Source organism: Pollicipes pollicipes, unplaced genomic scaffold (genome assembly GCF_011947565.3).
Source record: "Pollicipes pollicipes isolate AB1234 unplaced genomic scaffold, Ppol_2.1 Scaffold_7231;HRSCAF=8579_pilon_pilon_pilon, whole genome shotgun sequence".
NCBI classification, from domain to species: domain Eukaryota; kingdom Metazoa; phylum Arthropoda; class Thecostraca; order Pollicipedomorpha; family Pollicipedidae; genus Pollicipes; species Pollicipes pollicipes.
In genome coordinates, this window is record NW_023597034.1 from 34,384,694 (window position 1) to 34,400,770 (window position 16,077).

Sequence of the window (16,077 nt, forward strand, 5' to 3'; positions counted from 1 at the left end):
AAGGAATTGTGTGTAGTCTTGCTGAACGCCTGAACAAGCTGGCTAACCCCATTTTGGCAGGGTTTGAAGAACACTGTCACTCTAGTCCTTTCCTGTTGACGTCACTTCCTATGAACACAATATCTATGATCACGCAGTATTTACGCAAACCAGAAAAATTACAGTGTTGTTAAGCACACTTGCAGGAGCATTATGCACATAGATAAGCCAGTAGTAATAGCTTTATTCCTCGGAGAAAAACCAAGGGAATGGAGATAAAGATGTGTGGATATTTCGTCAACACGCCTTTATCGAAACGAATAGCAGGAGATTTATGTATTACTACTGTCTTATCAGACCAGGAATATGTCTCACAAAATTACGCTAAGCTCTATGCTTCATCAGTATGACAGGGATTAGGCCGAGAACTGTTCTGCTTATGTCACACATGGTTGTCAGGTTCACAACAGTATCCACTTTGTCTTAATAATATGGTGCCGAATTTCGAACGTTCGCTTCTATGGCGCCCATATAAGAATTATTGGACTTGGCAATAGCCGTTCTTGAGATATGACCTTATGAGGCGATGCAGTTTCATGGGTTTTGTTTCGCTAACGGTGCTTTCAATGGCTTCCCCACTGGAACACTGCGAATCACGTGTGATCACAGGCCCATTTTGTGAAAACGCTGCTGACAACAGCTTAAGTAATTCTTGACTCCCTATTCATGCGTTTGTTGGTTTGTCGACCTGTTTTGATTGTCGAGAATATGCGGAATATGATGTGTCGTTGACAGTCGATTGCACTGCATGGTTTCGTGTAGTTATAACCATGGGAGCAGGTATCGGCCTTGTCCCATGGCAGAAAACTTAATTATACGAAAAGATTGGATTCATAAAAGCACATTTTTGATTTGCAAGCTTTTCACTCCATACCAAGAAAAATTTCCAATAAGAAACATTTTAACTACAACAAATCCTGACCGCCTGAAACATTCGTATTTCTGGTCCTTGCCTGCGGTGGCAACGCAACGGGTTAGAGCGCCATCATAGGGAAAATACCGCTACCTGGTACTCGCATCGAACAGAGCTTGTTTTAAGGACAAGGCTTTGCAGGATAAGTACAGCGCAAAGAGAACCCATGCGAACGAGAGATCACAAATAAATGAGGAGTCTGTGACACGACTTTTTACGTATTTAACATAAAGTGATTTTCTTTGGAAGGTCCTGTGGTTTTAATTAGGCTCACCGATTCGGCGCAAATGGCGTTGACGATTACGGTGCAAACATTTTGTCTGTGGTTTGTAGATAAATCAGGACATTGCCTTATCGCATGCGCTAGATTTCTCCCAACGCTTACATTCTGATGCAAGGTCTATAAGAGACATTCCCGTGGCGTTCGTACGATTACACTTCCTTTACGTAATACACACATTTAATGCTCCCTGGTAGATTGCTGCAAATGCCAACCCGCCTTAAACGAGTCTGCTCTCCGCGTGGGCAATTTCAAATGTAATGGTCGTCTGACCACCGCCGCATACGTGCTCCAAATATAACTTTGAATGCCGCCACCGCGGCAGGTCCGCCGCTCGCCCAACTGCCCCTCGCGTGCTTAGGGATTGAGCTGATCTGATTAAGGAATTTATGAGCCTTCGCACAACCGTTGCTGCCGCCCGGACCGGCTTTGTGTATGTCAAGGTTGTGTGAGAGGGGATAAGTGAAATCGTGTTGTGGTGTTCTGAAATGATTTAAAGTGGTGTTGTCTGCCGGCATGATGGGACGAACAGTTCAAAATAAAGGTGGCAACGTTTTTTGAAGGGCAACCCCGCAAACGAGATGGGTTGCTATGTTTTAACAAATCGGTGAACATTCAGGGAGAACATGCTCACAAGAAGCGCATAGAAGATTGCTGCTTTTTGCCTAAGAGTAACATGGTGGTGGAGAGTTAATATCCAGCATCTGGAAAAAAGCGCGCTTGAAATTTGGCAGCGAAGTCTTTGATGGGATACGAAGAAGGAACTGACTTCAGAGTTTAGTTGTAGCAGGAACAAAGGTACGCTGAAATGAGGTGAGAAGGCCGAGCGGTTGCGATCGGGTATCTGCGTCGCGCCAGTTTAGTGATATGTCTTGCTGTCGCGGGCTGTGAACGACCGATGTTTCAAGATTGGATAGCGTCGCCCCATGTCTTGGAGCTTGAAATACCGCATTAACTTGTGTGTCTGCGTCTTGTATTGAGCGAGCTCCATCTGAGACCACGCCTGAATTGGCGTTCTGAGGTGCGCGCCCATCATTAATCTCGCAGCGTTATTTTGAAGCCTTTGACTCGGACTGTAAGTCTGAATAACCCAGTCACAGCGGTATCCGTCGTACACTACGTCGCGCTATTCATAGTAGGTTTGGATGTATGTGGCGTAAATCCGAGCCAGAGTGAGCCTAGGAGTGTGATGTACTATCGTATAGATAGGTGTGTAAGTTCAATTTGCCCACATTTTTGGTCATTTCGTCGATGTGATTGAGAAGGCGTGTGTCGCACTTTAGAAACGCCGTTTTCCATGCATCACGAAGTACATGGAAAGCAGCTCGCATCGGTTTCATGTACTATTGCTGCATAAAACGCTGCTGGCGCGCTCGATTGCATGGTCATGCAGACCATATCCACCACCCGACTGCCATTGACTTTCATTGACCCCGCGGGGTCACGGGAGCCAAGCGTGACCGAATCGGTTCAATCGGCAGTCCCAACTTCGAACCTTTCTCCCACCACCAAATGACCGGCCATTGAATACCACCGTCAACTTGAACATGCTACCGCCGGCTCGAGCTCGAGCTCCGGGCACGCGAGGCTCTCCACGGGACAGGCTGCCAGTCCGCAGGCTCCCGCACGCCCCGGGGGCGGGCCGCGCCGCCGCCCGTCCAACCGCCGCCGCGCGGATCTGACAGCCCGGCACGAGGGGCCAGGCTGGAACGCGCACGGTCGTGTCGTGCCGTGCGCGCCGAGCGACGGGCCGCTGTCGGCCGCCCCTGGCGGCGTGGGCGCGGCCGGAAGCGCGCTCCTGTCGGCCCGGCATCCCCCCCCCCCTGCGGCGCGTCAGTGGCGTGCCTCCGGCGGTGCGCCGAAGGTGTGAGGCGCGGCCACACGTCTGTCGCTCTGATTGGTTCGAGCATGGTTCAGCTGTGGCTGAGCTGATCTGGCTGTGGCTGAGCTGACCTGGCTGTGGCTGAGCTGACCTGGCTGGGGCTGAGCCGACCTGGCTGTGGCTGAGCTGACCTGGCTGGGGCTGAGCTGACCTGGCTGGGAATGGGATGGACTGATCTGACATAAGTTTGGCTGAATTGGCTAAGCCATCACCAGACTCAGGGAAAAGACCTCTCGGCGAGCGGTCAGATTTCAGACACCTTCTTTCGGTAATGCCCACGTAAAACACCAATCGGTTGGACTGTGGGCTGGGTACGTCTTTACCTAAGGCCGCGGGACCACGCCAAGTAAGGAATCACCAAGGACCAGTTCGCGCCGCTCGGACGGCACTGCCTTGAACTATCGCTGGACTACCGTGGACTGCCGCTGGACTACCGTGGACTACCGCTGGACTACCGCGGACTACCGCTGGACTACCGTGGACTGCCGCTGGACTATCGTAGACTATCGCTGGACTACCGTGGACTACCGCTGGACTACCGTGGACTACCGCTGGACCACCTTGGAGCATGCAACCTGAGGACATGCAATTATAGAAAATAGGCCCACCGTCATATGCGTGTTGGGACTTAACTGGTAGAAAATTACAACTGAACTCGAGCTGAACCTCAGCAGGTAGCTCCAGGGCACTCACTGGGACCTCTGCACTTCTGCTTCTTAAGAGCGGCGCCCGCTCCTGGCACACCGCTGCCGACCGCTGCTCTTCGGAAGCGCAGCGCCAGCAGAGGACGCGCGGATCGGAGGTCGAGGCAAATCCCTGCCGTCGGGCTGGGTGCTCACAGAAGCACGCGCACAGCAGTCTTGTATTACATGACGCACAGATTCAGCAACAGTTCGTAGCGACGGGGATGGAGATGAACAATCTCGAATCGAGCTCCTCGTGGCGCATGAGAACATGTCCCGTTCGAACCCCACGAGCCCGCACAAAAAGTCGACATGGACAAGTTTCCGCATGGAAGTAATCATCGAGTGCAAAATATGGACGCCTGGAGCTTCCAGACTTCATCACGAACAATGCGCTCATGGGCAATACGTTATAAATAGCTAAAATAGGAACATTGACAGTACGTGAAACGACGTCGATCTTTACCAATGTGCGGGAGTACATATGCACGCGCAAATGACTGTCAAACATTAACCACTTCCGTCCTCAGTGAATTCTCGCGTGCAAACTTTCAGCAAGTGCCTCTTCTTACGTGCCAGTTTGCGTTAGGTTCCTTTCTCTGCTCTCGATATTTTTATTCCGTTCATCCATTTCTGTCATGATCTGTCTTATTTACCGCCATCCTCTGTTTTGTTATCTATTTTTATATTTTCTGTGACTTTCTGCCTGTTTCGGTTAATCAATCCTTCCATTGTTCCTCTCTCCTCTCGCTCCGTCCCCTTATCCCTCTCCCTTCCTCTTTCCTTCCCTCCCTCTCTACCTCCCTCTTCTCTCCCTCCCTCACTACCTCTCTCCTCTCTCTCTCCTCCCTCCCTACCTCCCTCCCTGCCTCCCTCCTCCCTCCCTCCCTCCCTCCCTCCCTCCCTCCCTCCCTCCCTCCCTCCCCCTCCCGCTCCCTCCTTCTCTCTTCCTCCCTCTCCCCTATCTTCCTCTCCCTCACACACACAATTTCACTCTCTGCTTCCCCTTTCCTCGCACCCACTCACTCATCCCGTGCAAGGAATCACCGCGCGGCCCGCCACCCCCTACGTGCCCCATTTGATTATGATACACATGGAAGAGAGCGGCATGACACCCCCAGCCGCGGACCAGCTGACCCCACTGGCCAAAGAACGACACCTCCCCTCCGAAGTCAGCGGCCGCAACACTGACAGAGCTGGCTGCTGACGCATGAGACATGCCGGCAGAAGATGGACAGCACACAAACGTAATCACGGCAGCCGCAGACGTGTCGGCGGAAGCAGCTTAGTATAGGCTACCCTCGGCAGGAGGTACTATTGCAAGTTCATCAGCTTGGTGCGAATAGAGTGCTATAGTCTCCAAAAGCAATCCACAGACCGGGCAAGCATCACGGGCCGCGCTAAGCTACTCTTATGGTACACGGATAGTAGCGATCCAATACAGCAGTGTTCTGCCTCGTGGGCAGAACTATGGCACAGAGCGCCTACATATTAGCGTCACCACAACATTCGGGACAGCGATGTTCCCGGTGGCAGTCTCCTCACATGGTCGCCCCATCACCACGTGACCGTGACCCGGTGGCCGTGGTCGCTCTGTGCGTTATATTCCGCGATGGCACGAACCCTCGAAGGGGTTCGCTGAAGGGCCGACGCGCTCACGCTTCCCAGCGCGCGCGCCGGGGGTCGGTTACCACCGCGGCTGTCCAGGGTGCATTTCAGTCCACACGATGCTACTGGCCTCACCCGGGGCGTGTGATGTTCGGACCGTAACAGAGTCGCGTCTGATGCTGGTCGGTCACACGTTGGTTTGGTGAACGCCGCCCGAGAGACTTATCGCACGTTGGTCTGGTGACGGCCGCCCGAGAGCCTCGCATCACACATTGGTCTGGTGAACACCGCCCGAGAGACTCTCGCGCTGCTCGCGCTGCTCGGCGATCACCAGCGACACCAGGTCGACGGCGGACTTGACCTTGCGCGCCGCAGTCAGCTGACTGGTGATGGGCACCATCAGCGAGTTCTGGCGCGGCCGGCTCGGCGAGTGGCTCGGCATCATGTAGTGGCAGAGCATGGCGTCCTCGTCCATCGAGTTCATCCGCGAGCTCTGTCGGGACAGGGTGGCTGGTGAAGCGGCGATAACGGCTGGCCGCTCGAAGGACTCGCTGGAGCGCTGACTGGGGACTACCGTGTTATCCAGCCCAGATGGACAGAATACAAGAGGCACGGATACCGCGAAAGTCTTGCTTCACTGCAGGGCGTCTTTGAACAGGTCAGTTTAACGTCAAGGTGCCACGCACTCACGCAGCGAGGTGGGAATATTTAAAACATTGGATGTTTTACGTTGTTGGTAACGTTGGTGGGCTGGGTATAGCCACAGGTAAGAAGCAGACGACTGAGGTAATGACAGCCAACGCACAGCCCACCAGCTGGCCGCGAAAAGCTGTCCGAAACCACCTCAACGCAACAATTTAGCAGATCGTGTCCCGCTAAGTGCCATGACGAGAATGAAGCGTCCACCAGTACAGCGCAAGCCGTAGTGGTGTTGTGCACGGGATCGCGGTCCCCGAGGTCTCACAGCTCAGGCCTGAGTTTTATTTCTGTCGCCATTTTCAGCTCTTCTAACCGTGCCTGATTTAACGCGCAGCATATTTGGGAAAGCACATCCTTACGCTCTGGGCATCCCCTTCGAGTGGAAGATGTTCTCCGTACTTTCGAACATGCACATGGATGTGAATTGACGTTCCGTGTGACCGATTTGCTCGAAAATATCATCCATGCCCTGGGGCTTTGCAGGCTGACATGGAAACACCGTGTTATACCACGAAAAGGCTTATTTAATTTATCGTGCTGGCAAAATGCCTGGCAGAACAGACTGCCACTTTGAGGAGTTCGAGTCGAGGCTTGACGTCTTGTGTTCATGGGTCTAACTCAGCAGGTGACTAACTAACTCAACAGTGATCCCGAGTCCATGGTTACATGGACTGGCTGCACGGTTACATGGTTTCCTCCTGGTTTCCAATAAAACTGTTCGCTTAGCGTAAAGGTTGTTAGAGATATTAGGCTTTCACGCATGCAGAAACATTTTAAATCACTGCTTATTTGGAAAGCGTCTGAAAGGACGGTAAGAATAAAACAATGCACAGCCGCGACGTGGCACGGCTGCCGACTGCAGCACCGTTCCGGTTAACTTGAAGCGCTCGCAGTGCCGTTCATCAAACTCGAGGCGAACCAGAGCTGGCGCCACCTCGGGACATGGTGCGGCGGGGTGGGGAGGGGCTCTCGCCACCCCAAGAGGCCTCTCGGGCCGGGCGGCTCGGGTTTCTCCAATCAGCCGGCGCTCAGTAATAGGCAGAAGCACGGTCGCCGTAGTCGAGACGTGCTCAAACAATGGCGATTGGTGAGGCGGCCGTGCTCCGCCGAGCGAGCACCGGGCTGTCGTTGCCACAGCGGGCGCTGGATTCTGATTTCGCTCTGAACTGTTATTAGAGTGAATGCGTTTCGTACACGTTCATCGCGCTACTAGGCCCATTGGGTTGATTCGGCGAGTTTGTTTCAGGCCTGCTGTACCATTTCGTGCGTGTATGATGCGGAGGCGTTTCAGAGGATTTGCTTTCTACAGCCCGAGAAGCATTTTCAGAAGGACTGAATTAATGTACCTGCGACCGTGCGGAAAGATCAGGCCACGCAGGATCACCGAGTCGACCCTATGCCATTGGATGCTTGTTATTGGAATAGCTAACCGAACATTCAGTAAAAAAACAGCACATAGTAAACGGCAGGCTTCACTACGCTCTCTGCGTCAATCTAGTGCTCACAGTAGCATGTGTAACTTTTTCACCTTACATGCATTTCCGTTCTCCATCGCACGACTTATCACGTATTCCTGCAGCTTATCGACGGTAACTCAGGCCCTTGCTTACAATCGCACATAGGCACGTTTACATGCTATTTAAATATGATTGACAGAGTGTCGCGGGTCTACTGGGTGGCACAAACGGACGGTTGAAAACAATGCGCGCACGATTCAAATGGGGATAGACTGACCGTATTTTTGGCAGCGATGGAGGGTGAAGTACCACTGAATTGCATTGAACCACTTGACACCGTGCCGAGCAAATTCCCGTGCTGCCCTTTTTTTGTTTGAATTGGTTCTTTATGCTTCTTTTTTTACTATTTCCTTCATCTTTCACGTTGCTTAGAACGATTTCACTTACTGCATCCTTGTTAACGCTTCGCTTCACTTATTTCAGTTTATCATCTTTTTTTCATTTCAGTCTGTCCCGTGAATTCATTCCACAGCGGAATCGATACCTTCAGGTCAAAAGGCTACGATCATCACTACAGGTAGGCAACCAGCATACATAAAACTATTTCGCAAGTGAAAGGACAGCGGACAAAAATGACCTACTGATTCAAGCGAGCGCGAAAGCTGGCGCACTAAACCAAACCATGCTGTTACGGTCATTGTCCTGATCGTTTCCTTGTCGCATTGTCCCTGGCTCCCCGAAAGAGGACTCCCCGAAAGAGGACTTGACGACCGGCCCGCTAAGAGAGCCACTCTGTGCTTCGGTGCCATCCATTTAGTCGAGCCCATGCATGAGCCGAAGGGAGCAAAAACGGAGCAGCCTTTTCCACGCTAATGGACGTAGTGCCGCTCCGTCACTGGCCCAATGGGGGACACGGTGCCGCGAAAAACGGCTCATTCACAGGAGAACGGCCGGGGTCACACAGGGAGAAAAGAGGGCTGGGAGGGCACGGGCTCGGGAAGCCATGGTCGAGAGGGCGGTGACCGAAAGGGGGCACAAGCGGAGCATCTTCGTGCCTGAAGTTTAACAGCTGTAGAAGCTGCGACTGCTTGGGAAGTTCAGTTCGGTCGGACAGCAAACAGTTCAATAAAATGTCCGAGCCCAAAAGCCATACCAACATCAGACTTCCGGCGTCTATTTTCCTTATCCTTAAGAAATCCTTAAGAATCCTTAAGCATGCAGCAGCTGCTCAAAATGATCGTTCATTTTTAGGTCGAATCTAATTTGTATTTATGAAAGTGAATAGCGATAAATGACAAACAAGGGTACAATGGGGGATACAGACGAAGACGCATTATTTTTTACTAGAATATGACATCTTTCAGCCCTGTAGCATCTTAAGTGTTCTGCAACTTTTTTAGGCATCACTCACTGTATTAGATCATCTAACTAACCCGCGAAGAACAAAGCCACCGCTAACCCGGCGGCAGACACCGTCTGGCCCTTTTGACTCTCTTCCTCTGTGAGACCTGTCCCCGTAGACGTCGAGCCCGTCTCCTTCGATGTCCGCTTCGAAACGTCACGGGACGGTTCGTCTTCCTATAACGTAGGGTCCGAACAAAGATGGGAAAACAGCCGAGAAGCATATGCGGGTGTGCAGTGAAAATAGCGAGATAATTATGGCAGCCCCGAATCGCCACACAGCCGCGTCATTCTATGATCGCAGTCCTTTCAGGATAGATATTCGCGTGGACCACGACCCCATCACCTGGGAGCTCAGGAGCACCCGATCCTCCTTTGAGCCACAAGCCCCGTATGGCTGCACGGTCATTGCACTTGTTTTGACAGTGTCACGGAATGGTGAACCGTAGTGCCTGCTAACGTAACGTGCCTTGCATGAAAACGCCTAATCTGTGGCGCGGCGGGTGCCGAATTAGGCTTAGGCTGGGTTTATTCGGGCATCGCAACAATATGGGTCTAAAGAGAAATTTTGAGTAGGAATTTTTCATCTCCATATTTATACACAGATATATATATATATATATATATATATATATATATATATATATGTCCGGGAGTCAGGCAAAGAATAACCCTACGCGAGAAGCTTTTCGCGGAATCAAATCTTAGCGGTGCTGCCAGGATGTTGGACAGCTCCATTTAGCAGGATTCCCTCTAAAAACTCACACTCAACGATCCGACCGTCAAGTGTTTTTCTGCTGTAAACAAACCCTGCATGATACGAGGGACGAAACTGTTGGTTCGGGCTTCAGACTCCCAATATAAAGAACTCGGGTTCAGATCCCAGTTGCGCCGTGGGTCCTGGACGTCAACATGACAACCGCAGTCACCGGAGTTCCATGAAAGGTTCGCGACGGACGAGCATCGAGCGTCGCGAGAACGCTGCGTTCTCTGTAGATAAGAACGCAGCGCATTGCTTTTCTGTCTGCGCAACCGTTTCTGCTTTCATCTGTACAGATATTTCGTATGAAATGTGTGTGCCGCCAATGAACAAATGCTATTGAGGCGCTGAACAGAGATGATAACAAAGACAGAGAGCCGATGGCGCGTTTTTTTTGTGTCAGATCTTGTCAGTTATCCATCTCACGGTAGCAGCACCCATCTAACTGCCACGGAGGCCTGCCTGGCTCGCAACGACCTCCATCGGCCGGTCCTGAGGAGCTGCCAGGCGAGTCACCAGCGAGGCCCGTACGGGCGGCCGCCGCGGCCCTCGACGCCGGCTCTCCCGCCAGCGAGGAAGCGCGGCTGAGTGGGCGGCGGCGTCCGTCCGTCCGCCACCTATGCATTGTTCAGCTGGCTGTCTGGGACGCTGCCGAGGCTCAGATCGCCGCCGGGTACCGCGCCGGAGGTGGACGGTTTGGCCGGATGCCGGCGCCGCCGGGTTTCCGCGCTGTTGGGGGAGGGTTTGGCCGGCTGCCGGCGCCGCCAGGATACCGCGTCGGAGGTGGAGGGTTTAGCCGGCTGCCGGCGCCGCCAGGGATACCGCGCCGGAGGGGAAGGGTTCGGCCAGCCGCCGGCACCGCTGGAGGGTTTAGCCGGCTGCCGGCGCCGGGGGACCGCGCCGGAGGTGGAGGGTTCGGCCAGCCGCCGGCACCGCTGGAGGGTTTAGCCGGCTGCCGGCGCCGCCAGGATACCGCGCCGGAGGTGGAGGGTTCGGCCAGCCGCCGGCACCGCTGGAGGGTTTAGCCGGCTGCCGGCGCCGAGGGACCGCGCCGGAGGGGAAGGGTTCGGCCAGCCGCCGGCACCGCTGGAGGGTTTAGCCGGCTGCCGGCGCCGCCAGGATACCGCGTCGGAGGTGGAGGGTTTAGCCGGCTGCCGGCGCCGCCAGGATACCGCGCCGGAGGGGAAGGGTTCGGCCAGCCGCCGGCACCGCTGGAGGGTTTAGCCGGCTGCCGGCGCCGGGGGACCGCGCCGGAGGTGGAGGGTTTAGCCGGCTGCTGCGCCGGGGGACCGCGCCGGAGGTGGAGGGTTCGGCCAGCCGCCGGCACCGCTGGAGGGTTTAGCCGGCTGCCGGCGCCGGGGGACCGCGCCGGAGGTGGAGGGTTTAGCCGGCCACCGGCGTGCGGAGCCGCTGCCGACTTCTAGCAGTAGGTTCGTTGAGAAGGAGAGGGGAAGTTCGCGGGCTCTGGGACGCGGGGTGCCGAGCGGGGGTCGTCGTAATTAGGCGTGGGGAGGTTGTCTGCTTTTTCTCTAATGCAGTGCGGGAAAGAGAAAGGGCTGTTCAAATTTCGACTTCAAAATACGACAGCAGTTGTGTGGTGGGAGGCAAGTGCTACTACCTCATTCCGTTTGAAGCATTTCAAAGCTGCGCTCCCTGCTTAACTTTGCACTTTCATCTCACATTTTGAGAACGCTAGGGAGCTTGTACAAAACTATTACGGGTGAGTGCTTTTGAAGCCCTGCAGGGTCTCTTACCCGGAGAGAAAGGGGAAAGATACAGCAATGCGACGAACGTCGGGAGGTTTGTTTCTTTTGAGAGTGCATAAGACGTAAAAGTGGTCAAGTCAAGCAGCTTTTTCGTGGAGATGCCATCACTATCTTGTCATCTGCACCCTCTCTACACAAGGCCTTGCATGTACCGGTGTCTCCACCTGGCCGTCCCTGTACATCGCACCACTGCCAACGAATAGTCTTGCTCAAGGTCTATCTGTCAATGCACTAAAACTGAAAGCGGTGCCCAGATTAGCTTTCAACTCACCCACCGAATGCACTATGATGCATGCAAGATGATCTAAAGCACTCAGATGTTTGTCAGTCATTCACCTTCATAGAAGAGCTTGCGCCTTGAGAAGCGTTCTGCGCTCTCTCACCTAGATAACTTTAACGCGCGCCACAATTAATAAAAGGGTTGAGTAGGAATCCAAGTAACCCGAAGCAAGGAATGACCTATTCAACTTTCCACGCAAGATTAAGAGATTGCTAGCGACCAAACGCACTACTCTCTTTTCACCAGATAGCTCACGATACAGACATCGCGCTTGGGTTACAAGAATAAAGCCAAAGTAAGCTGTGCAAATTCACAGGGTACATTAGCATCTGAAGTAAGAAATGTGTGCATACTACGCCTAAGGATATATTGTATGCAATCGACCTAGATTACATATAATGCATACCTTTATGCCATAACATTTTGAGAACGTTTTTTGTATTTTGTAGCATCACGGAAAAGTATATTGTAAATGCTTACTTACCTGGAGACGATTCACTACCTCTAAATCATCGAAACCCAAGGAAATGCTTGCTCTAGACAGGACATGATAAACACATGCGACCAAAAGACATGTGAAGAAATAAATAGTCTTCGAGAAAAACGCAAATAACACGACATGACGTACTTTTTAGTATTGTAACCGATAGTGCAGTGCCGATTTACTGCTAACAAGCTCCTGGTATTAGCATCGTGTGTGAGCAGCATGCGAGATACAAAAGGCTTAAAACACTGGGGCTGACAATTGGAAGCAACCTTTTTACACCACAACTCCCGAGACAAATTTCGACATTCGCATCGGAAGAATGTTTTTGACATGAAAGCAGGAAACTTTTAACCCTCCTCCGAGCGGTTAAGCTGCCTATTGATGTTTTCCGTAATTTTCCGTTTTACGGCTAACACTAATTCGTGTTAATTAACGTGAAACAATGTTGTATCCATATCACCGCTTTCCTCAGTGTACCATTTGTGAACACCATGCAACGCGCATGAGATGTCTGCATCTTGCTGCTCCTGCGTTAGCAAGAGGGTGACCCGCCTCGCATGGCTCGTTTTCCAACAACCCAGACTGCATTTCGACTCGGGAAAATATCTACTGGACTTTTGCCAAGCCGAAGAACGCTGAGAACGCTGCGGCGGCCCAGGGGCACGCTGTCAGCGCTGTTTTCCGTTTCAATTGGCAACGCACTGGCGCGCGATTTCGTTTTCTGCAAGCATGCTTCCTTCTCCAGCCCCAGACAAGCAGGCATGAAGGTCGCACAGGTTAGAAACACAATCACAACACTGTGTCAGTCGACTGCAAAACAGGGGTCCCGTGGAGAAGGGGCGGGCTGTCGTGCCGACTGATGAGACTACGCACCATTTCACCAGACAACACAGATGAGTGTGGTGTGCGGCTGGGGGCTGGCCGCCGGCACTACTTATGTGATTGTTCATTTAGTGTCCTTGTGTGCGTATTTGTGTAACAGGTAAGTGTGCTTTGACGTGAAACTGTTGATGATTGTGTTTTGGTGTGAGGAACTTACCGTCTGCCTGTCGTGTGTAAACAACCAGTCAACTTTACAATGACCCTACAGTTTTGTTACATTTCAGAACCAAAGCTCGGAAATCAAACAAACGTTTCGTGACGATGAACCACAATCGTTAAAAGTCGTATACCATCATGATGTAATTTGAAGTCTCTATACTACCATAAAAAATGTGCCTATCTGTGATTGTTGCCTTGTGCAGATTGACGTGAAGGAAACTTTGCGTCATTGAACAGTGCACTTGTGCAGTTCTGTGCAACATCTCTCAGTGCGGCTTGGCGGCGTGACTACGTGTTGACGTGCCCACGAACGCACGGGAGCAGGTCTCGTGGCGCACGGAGTGTGACGCGGGTGACCGTGTGTCCAGATCACATACGTTGGACGTTTCGACGTAGCGGGACATTCTCCTTTGATAGCCGTCCGACACTGACAGTTGCTGAAACATCGCACCAGTCACCGGTCAGAGCCGAGCCAGCAGGAGCGCGCCGCTCGCGCGCGCCACACTCGCCGCCGCAGGATCCGCGGCGCAGCCACACAACGGTACGGGCGCGGCGGATCACGCTAAAGAAACGACGCGGAGTGCGGTACCAAGGACTAAATGACGAGGGCTGGCCGTAAGGAATATATCAATTACGGGGCTGCTGTATTCAGATCATAATTGCCAGGTCATTGTACGCCGTATCCACCTAGTAGCTGACATGTTGGCGAAGGCGGTGAACGGGGCAACGCGAGGTCCTAACCGCACGGCCAGGAGGTCATGCCGAAAAAGTCTGTTACTGTTCTGCTTCGATTTAAGTGATGCGATTAAAAGGGTGATCAGTGCAGCATAGAAGACGCTCACTAACACACGCATGCACCAAGTATGCCACTCGCCCTTTTCAAAACTAGGTAGTTTACAGTGTGAGGACATGGCTCACAATGGGTGAAGGGTTGACATAAGGGCATGTCAGCTGATTAGGATACGTGGGAGACTTCTCCACAAGAACCAAACGAGTGGATGCTGGCTGGTGGGACTCAAGTACATTAGCAACGATTAAACCAGCTGACGCGGCACACATATATGCATCACCAGGAGCAGTATGCAGTGCACATATATAATGTGGGGTGAGAGCGTTTGTGATTGTCTTAAATTAGTTCAGTTAGATGACTAACAGTACTTGACGGCACGGTGCCGAGCCTTTAAACAGTGCGCACCTTCGTGGGATCCGCGTCTTGGGCTTTACGACCAATCGTAACATCACGCACCTGTCAAGAACATACCGCGGAAAATCATATGGCTGATCTGCTGACGTCGCATGGATGATCTGCTGATGTTGTCCACAAACTGGGGATGTGTGCTGCCGTAGAAGAGCAATGACAAGAAAGGCTCTTTACCACTCCGGCGGTGTCTCCCGAATGTAATGCTGCCACATAGTAATCAAAGGTGGTCAGCATCATTTTAGTTTCGCTCTTGGAAAGACCAGGCCGACAGCATGAAGGTCTAAATCTTCATTGCCTGGAACCCATTTCATATATCTTCCGTATTCGGCCCTAATATTACAAAATTGCACCTGCTTTCAAATTATACGTTCAACCAACACGAAGCTCAAAACCAATAGTTATCAGATGGAATTTAAAAACCAGCGATGCTTTATTGATGGTTTGCTTGTATGTCGTGCTCGTAATCGAATTCGTTTTACAGTGCTCGTATTATGACCGCATGAGCACTACCTGTGGCATGTGAGTTAACAACACGACTGTGGTAATGCCCACAGCGTTCTGGTTGGCAGTACCGCACAAGCAAATCGAGCATTTTACAAAATGGTGTTCCGGTCATTGTTTCGGATAGAAAAAGAGCCCTGAAATGTCTCATTAAATGAGTGTCGATGGAATCAGGGGTTGCGTCAAGAACCTGTCACGTTTGTGGAAAGTGCACTGTTCAGTTGTCAATAATGCAAGTGACAGAAACTACGAAATCGCGCAGCGGACAGAAATCTATGCGAAATCCTAGATTTACGGTCCTGTTTTGGCACTCGGAGGCAATTTTATGGAGTCCGAGTAAAAGTTGGTCTCCACTTCTGTGGAAGTTTGCTCGTCGGGTGCAGTTCCAGTGCACCTTGACACGTCCCGGACACAGTGGTGCCGCATAGCGCCTGCTTTCCTCGAAAACTCAGCGGACCGAGCCCGTAAACTCCTGGTGCCTGATGCGGCAATAAATCGCAGTTACCTGACCAGCCCGAATTCACCGCCGTCTGGAGGTGAATTGAAATGAAAAACAGGCAGCTGATGCTAATCCTGGGATGTGGCTCGTCCGAAGACTCCAGAAGGGACATTGACGAGACCTATCGACGTTGGCGCTAATCCACTTCTGTTCAGTGAAAACTACAGGACAAGGTTAAGTCGACATCTTTATTTCAAAACGCAAAAGTTAATTCGATGAATTTTCGTCCACTGTGCCAGTGCTGTTTTTTTTACAGGAACTTCCCGCAGGATAAATAAATGCGACCGAGGTTTCAACCAAACTCGACCATTTTCATTATGCGTAGCCCAGAATAATGCTCATACCAATCATCATCTCTCCTCCCCGTGCATCAACCTCTATTGCAATTCATTTCGCTGCCCAGTCGACCATAACTTCAAACCGCGCCATATGATTTGATGGCCGTGCTGTAAAGCCCGAGGTTTAGGCGCCCGGGCGCCGAAAGGCCTCGTAAAAAGCTGTCTGAGGATCCGGATCCAGTCCCCAGGCCTGGCGCCGGGCGCGTTTTGTGTAAGGCTGGCTTCGAACGTGACATTCCCAC

The 16,077-nt window shown here is 52.2% G+C and overlaps 1 protein-coding gene across 3 annotated transcripts in view; it reads right to left on the reverse strand.

Moving 5' to 3' along the window:
- Positions 1–4,960: 4,960 nt before the first annotated feature.
- The window catches only part of LOC119110271 (uncharacterized), a 40,573-nt gene continuing 29,456 nt past the window's right edge, over positions 4,961–16,077 (reverse strand). Inside the window, exons 4-6 of one of the 3 annotated variants that reach the window (XM_037234033.1) lie at positions 14,492–14,542; positions 13,674–13,733; positions 4,961–5,898 (exon numbers count right to left, since the gene is read on the reverse strand). In XM_037234033.1, the coding sequence (XP_037089928.1) occupies positions 5,671–5,898; positions 13,674–13,733; positions 14,492–14,542 (339 nt within the window). In that variant the 3' untranslated portion in view covers positions 4,961–5,670. The remainder of the gene's footprint in view (positions 5,899–13,673; positions 13,734–14,491; positions 14,543–16,077) is intronic. The other 2 variants (XM_037234034.1, XM_037234035.1) reach the window with 2 other exon arrangements.